This window comes from Microtus ochrogaster (assembly GCF_000317375.1).
Source record: "Microtus ochrogaster isolate Prairie Vole_2 chromosome 14 unlocalized genomic scaffold, MicOch1.0 chr14_random_3, whole genome shotgun sequence".
Classification (NCBI taxonomy): Eukaryota; Metazoa; Chordata; class Mammalia; order Rodentia; family Cricetidae; genus Microtus; species Microtus ochrogaster.
In genome coordinates, this window is record NW_004949098.1 from 10,673,780 (window position 1) to 10,680,268 (window position 6,489).

Below are 6,489 nucleotides of genomic sequence, written 5' to 3' on the forward strand. Positions count from 1 at the left end.
GTAGTGGTCGGCTGTATGCATGTACGTAGTGGTCGGCTGCATGCATGTACGTAGTGGTCGGCTGGCCCTCTTCACAAAACTAGTCCTCTTTGCACAACCCATGAAACTCCCCCACACTAACGTGCGCCTTGTAAGAACGTGGGTGTGTGCCGAGTGAGTCTCCCTTGGACACTTGCTCTTGATTCTACTTCTTTGAGCACGTACGCGATGAACTTTAAAACACTACTCTGACAGAGTCGGCTATCTGCATGATGTACACCACACGGCAAGATTGAACAATGAGCAAGTGTCTTTGCACAGAGGAATTCTTTTTTTTTATTTATTTATTAAAGATTTCTGCCTCCTCCCATCCACCGCCTCCCATATCCCTCCCCCTCCCTCAATCAAGTCCCCCTCCCTCATTCTTAACAAGTGCTGCAGAGACTGAGTTTGAAGATGCACTGTCAGTGAGCAACAGGATGGAAGCTTCCCTGGCCCTGAAGATCCCAAGTTAGGAAATGGCAAAGCCTGCACACAGGGCTCTACTCTGAGCACATCACATTTTAGAACTTGGAAAGCAATGAGCAAATGTTCCCTACTCTCTGCCTGCCAATGTTTTAGTTTTTAAATTACAAACTAGTTGAGGATGAGAATGATTTTCACTTTTCAACACATCTTTCAGAAATAAAGCTGAGAAGAGGAAACAGTGTTGATGAGGTGGCAGCCAGGTGTCAAGCCCGTCTGCCTTACAAGCATGAGACCCGGTGTCAGTGAATGCCCAGCGTCTGTGGAAGGGCATTATTACCTCCAGTTACGAGAACTGAATCTCAAGAAGATGGAAATAGCAAGTCTGTTTCAAACTCAGTTCTTAGTCTCCATGACACCAAATGATCTTGTGCCTAACACTGTGTCCTGCAAATAGAAAGGCTTGATTCATGTTTTCAAATTGAATTTATTTATTTAGAGTATAATAAAAATATTGCAGGGTTCTGTTTTATAATTTTTATTATAAAAAGATACTTTTAATAGACTTTTAAAAGGTATTCTGAGGATTTGAAGATTTTAAAATGAGAAACATCTAGTTTTGGGGAAGGAGGGAGGGAAGGAAGGAAGGAAGGAAGGAAGGAAGGAAGGAAGGAAGGAAGGAAGGAAGGAAGGAAGGAAGGAAGGAAAACTCAGTAAAACCCGTTCTGGCTTTTTACAGTGTCGGACAGTGCTGCATGACACACAGAGAAACCGCAGGGCGGATAGCCAACCTCAACCTTGACTCTGCCCAGTAAGGTACATGTTTCAGCCTTGGCTCAGAGGTGCCTCAGGGGTTGCCCAGAGAGACAGTGAGGCAAGAAATTTGCTAACTACAAAACACAGAACAAAACTGTGATAACAGAAAGTCAAATGTGAGGACCCATGTCTTCACCGCAAATGAAATTAGTGATGCTTTGGGCGCCATGCCCATCCCACAGCCACCTGTACTACAGCGTGCGCTCCTCAACCTAGAAATCAAATCTCCAAACATACAGAAAGCACCACACTTCAGCAGAGTAAATGTAATATCATAGCATCCTCTTACTAAAATGGTAACAAAGCCTCTTATAAACCATCTGGTAAGTTCTTGTCACTGTGCTTGTTCCTTAAGGATGCTCCACTCCACTAAAGACTGGCCAAGCACTCACCAATGCACAAGGACTGCCCCAGGCCAACTTGGGTCGTTTGGTGAACTGCTTCATAAGTCAGCGTGCCAGATCTGGACACAATACCTTAAAAGGAAGAGAATAAAAACTCTCAGATTGTGTGGATGAGAGACTGTCAGATGGTAATGAAACTAACACAGAATTGTAAAAAAATTCACATCTTAATTTGCCACTTTAATCAACTATATCTTCAAATGATGAAGACAAAAAAGGAAGTATTTCATTAGTTAGGGTAGTTTTCTGATGATGAAACCAATGCCAAGACAAAGAAACAAACCATAAAATAAACAAAACAAAACAAAAAAACAACAACTTAAAATCCTCCTTCTGAGACTCTTTATGGAGAGGATAATATTAATATGAACTTGATAAGCATAATCTTGCTCAGGGAAATGGAACAGACTGGCTTTAGGTACCCTAGCCACTAAACCATAAAACAGCATTAATTGTATTTAACATTATCTACCCTCCCCACAACTATTTTTCTAAGAATTTTCACATAATATATAGGCAAGATTCCTCTGGATTCAGCTATCCTCCCATTTAACTTCCTCACTGCACCAAGGCTGTGGTGAGAGCACCTAACTTCATAACCAAGATCTATGAGAGAAGGGCAGCAGCAAGGGTCCAGTCAAGCTCACCAGGCTGATGGAGGAAGGTCATTGGTTGATTTAATAAAGAAGCTGCTTGACCTGACTCATATTACTACACCAGGCAACTAGTGCCATGCAGCAATCCATGCTGTCCTTACAAGAACAGGTATGCGATGCAGAGATTCCTAATTCTATACAGCTTAACTAACTTTGGTTTTTACAAAGGATTAAGTTTTTGAATGTCATATAAAACACATCAGAGCATTGACTCTGAAGCTTGGATGGCTCTAGTATGCCCATGGGTTGCTGCCCTGAATCTCCTGCCTTGGGTAAGACTTTGTCCTAAGAGTATGACCTCCTATGGGTCATACAGGTAGGAGAATTCTTGTCTCACTAACACCAAAACCATGACTCACATCAGCTAATCTCAGCTTCAGGGCAGTATGTTCAGTCTTAGGCAAAGTGCTGTGTCTCCTCTGTCACTGCATACTCATGGGCATGACATATGTGATCAATGCAAATACACCTCTGCCCTTGGACTCAGGGAGACAAGACTGCAGATTCTCCACGTGAAACAGCCACACTGGAAGCAAGCATGCCTGGACCTCCAGCATGCCGCCATGTGGTTCTTTAGATGAGTTCCAAACTGTAGGTGGAGACTGATCATTTGTTTCTCGGCTGCCCAGACCCACAACTCCCTGACAGTATTTCAGCTCATAGAGAACTCTGCACCAACTCCCTAGCCGAGCACAACTCCTTCCCACAGCCCTGGCCTATCCCTTAATGTGTTTCCTACTACTTCCTTCTTTTAAAGAACTGTGTTGTTCCTCCACTATCCTTCATGCTTCCCCACCTTCTCCCATTCATTTTGCTTCAAATGGAGCACCTCCCTTCCATTCTCTGACAAACACGCCAACTATCCATCAAAGCCACACAAAGTCTGAGTGCTGCTTTCCCACACAGGTCCTCCTGGACTGCCCCAACAGGACGGAGATGGGATCTGCTTTTCTCAGTCTCCTTACCGTTTCTGCTTCCTACAGCTCTTAAGAGAGGGGCTTATGTACCACAATGTGAGCCTAAATATTTCCAAGTAAGAACAACTTTCTTCACTAAACGGGTCGCCATAGAGCACAGCAGAACACACAGACTCCCTTCCCTCTAGAGGTCAGGGCTAGTGAAGACAATACTCAGTAGTCTCAGTGACCTATGGGTAACTACTTTGTTCTCTCTGGGTATTGTAGCAAACTCTACAAACTATTAGCAGCAGACCAAAGAATATAAGCACTACTTAAACAGGCACCAGGCTGTATGGAGCAGGCCCACTGGGGCTCCTGCAACCTCCCTTCCTTATGAACCACTGGCAGCAGGGCTGACAAGTTCAAAGAAGAAAGTAATCAAAAAAAGTGTGATGTTTAACCTAATTCTGCAGACTACACCATCAGCAATGCCCACAATGACAGCTGTTCCGATTTAGCACTGATAGTTAGGGTCACAGGTAGAGATGAACACTGCCACCAGCTATTACTACAGACAATCACTCAAAGTTAGCTGCGCTAGTCTAATTTAAGACTAGCGCAGCTAACTTTGAATTGTGGATTGGCCATGGTCTTAAAGAACCAAACAAGTAACAGTACAATCTCCCAAGGCATTTTGAGAAAGTTTGTGACATTAATGCAAAGCAAAATAAGTTTCAGATGGGACACAGAAACAGTAATGGAAAAAATGTTCCTGGCTCACTCTTACCAAGTACACCTCTTGATCAGGAATAAAGTTTGCCTTCCCTTAAAATGGTAGTCTCTTTCACTGCAATCCCAAAATTATTTCTAATAATTTGGGGGCTCACTTCAGGAAACTACCTCACCTGAAGGAGTACTTCAGATCCCCTCCTAGGGGAAACACAGCCTACCAGATCCTTTTTGGTGGCTCTTGGGTACTGGGCCTCTGGCATCCTCCAAGTTAGCAAAAGAATCCAGGTTTGGAAGTCTCTGGACTATACAGGGGAAGCCCAAGGAAAGGAATAAGAACCACTCTGTGCACAAGCCAAAGGTAGAAGGGCTATGGAGACAACAATGCAGTCCTTTGGTGGTCAGCGTATCCTAAAGATAAAACTTGCCTTTAACATGAAACTCAGTACAAGAGACCTCCATAAAGAGGATTGAGCACAAGACAATCCAGGATGCGAAAATAACCTAGATAACTTTCAATTCCCTGAGAGAACCTGGGAATCCTTCTGTCAGGTCTGGTAGAAGCAACACAGTCAGTCTTGTGATAGAAGTAAATCTGACTACCTCAGAAGATGTTGCTCAGAAGCTACTTTTCTAATTAGTAGAAGTGTCACAAGGCTACTAGTGTTTTAAAAGCAGTAGGATTAACTACTTTAACAAACTGGTTATCAAAGGTCTTAAATTCCTGTCAACATGGGAAGTCACAGTTCCATCTGATCTCAGCCTACATAATGTTCAAGTGGGATAAAAGGAGGCCAAGCAGCAATCTGTGCCTGTGGGCGGAGGAAAGGCCTCAACACATCCAGATGACAACACCTGGTCTCCACAGCTATAACTTCTGACATCAGACTTTCAGCAGTTATCAAAGAGCATGCAAAGTAGACTGCAAGTTCATCACCCTGGAGACCAACCTTAGAAGCTAAGGAAACCAAGGAGCCCAACAGATGGAGGCTCTTGTGAGCCCAAGAGATTCTCATGGACTTTGATTTGGACATTTAGTAGCTTCATCCTCGCCAGAGGTCAGAAGTATTTTAGGAGCTCTGATCTCTGATCTGGTTTCTGGATGATTCTAGTTACCTCTTTGGGGAGGGGTGAACGTTAAAGCTGCAATGAAGGCCATAAGAGAAAACCATTTCCAGTCAAGAGAACAGAAACTCTGGCCTTGAGACAGATCCAGCATTCCAAAGGGCCAGGTAAATCTTCAAGGAACCCTCCCTAGGAAGGCAGGCTCACCCGAAATCATGCTAACAAAAGCCTACCTACCTCAGGATTAGTTTCTTAGCACATCTTAGTGAGTTTGAAGAAAAGAGTGTTTACAGAAAAAAAAAGAGGGCTTCATAAGAAATGTCAAATATAAGACTTTTCCATCAAATCCTAAAAAATTTGTGTTAAGGACAAGGAATTAAAATCCTTTTATTTCCTACCTTGAAAACCTTTTGTGTGAATGTTTTAATCCCCCCACCAGCACCCAGTAAAACTTTGTTTTTAGGCCGATAGCTTTATTCTAGGAATCTGATGGCCTGGAACAGGAACCTCGTCTCCTTGGAGCGGTGACCTGTGTGCCAGCTCTTTTCAGACTAGCCAATTGACTGAAGACTGTGAGGCGAACCCCTGCACTTCCTGTCTCTGTGTGTCTGCTCTTCCAAGTGCACCCTCTTGATCAAGAGTAAAGAAAAAGGCACTCTTCAACATGAGTCATCAGGGACAGAAAATAAAACCCAACGTAATACCATTTCAGTCCCCAAAGAATAAGTTCACTGAAGACAAGAACACTGGAAAATGACGGGTGACTGGGACTCTCTACTGACGAGAATATAAAACAGCACAATCACCTCCTACAACTCTCTGGCAGCTTCTGTAAAAGTCTAACATACTTAACTTGTGTTCTTGTAAATTTTATCCAACAGAAACGAAAGTGTATCCACAGCAAGGCCCGTATTTCAGTCCTGCTCCTAATGCTCAAACCTGAAAACAGCCCAAACGACCACAGAGAAAATGGATAAACAAACGGTGGTGAATGCCACATCCAGCAGACAGCTACTGAGACAGAAGCTGACGTTCTCTAAGGATACAGGAAACACAGAACTCAGAGTTTGAATGAAAGAGGAATCACTATTCTCCTCCCCAGACCATCAATGCACCTACAGAATTAGAACTAATTCTCAAATAGATGCACTAAATTTGGGAGAGATCACTGACTCACTATAAGAATGAATTTATTACAGTCACACATTTATTTAGTCACAAATTCCCTGTGAGTTTGAAAGATGAAATTTTCACTTTTTAGTCTACCAGAAGGTAACAAATTTACTCACCTATCTTTCCTTTCTTGTGAATATGGCCAGGCATGATGCCAATTTTGCATTCTCCGGGCTGGAGAAAAGTAAAGTGCAGTTTTCAGAAAAGTTCTAAAGAAAATTCTAACTCTAGTCTCTGTCTCTCTCTCTCTGTCTCTCTCTCTGTCTCTCTCTCTCTCTCTCTCTCTCTCTCTCTCTCTCTCTC

General features: G+C 43.1%; 1 protein-coding gene across 1 annotated transcript in view; it reads right to left on the reverse strand.

Moving 5' to 3' along the window:
* Positions 1–6,489, reverse strand: part of Suclg1 (succinate-CoA ligase alpha subunit) — a 26,873-nt gene that overhangs the window by 6,425 nt on the left and 13,959 nt on the right. The window contains exons 5-6 of the mRNA XM_005364721.2: positions 6,303–6,360; positions 1,653–1,736 (exon numbers count right to left, since the gene is read on the reverse strand). Coding sequence (XP_005364778.1) covers positions 1,653–1,736; positions 6,303–6,360 — 142 coding nt within the window. The remainder of the gene's footprint in view (positions 1–1,652; positions 1,737–6,302; positions 6,361–6,489) is intronic.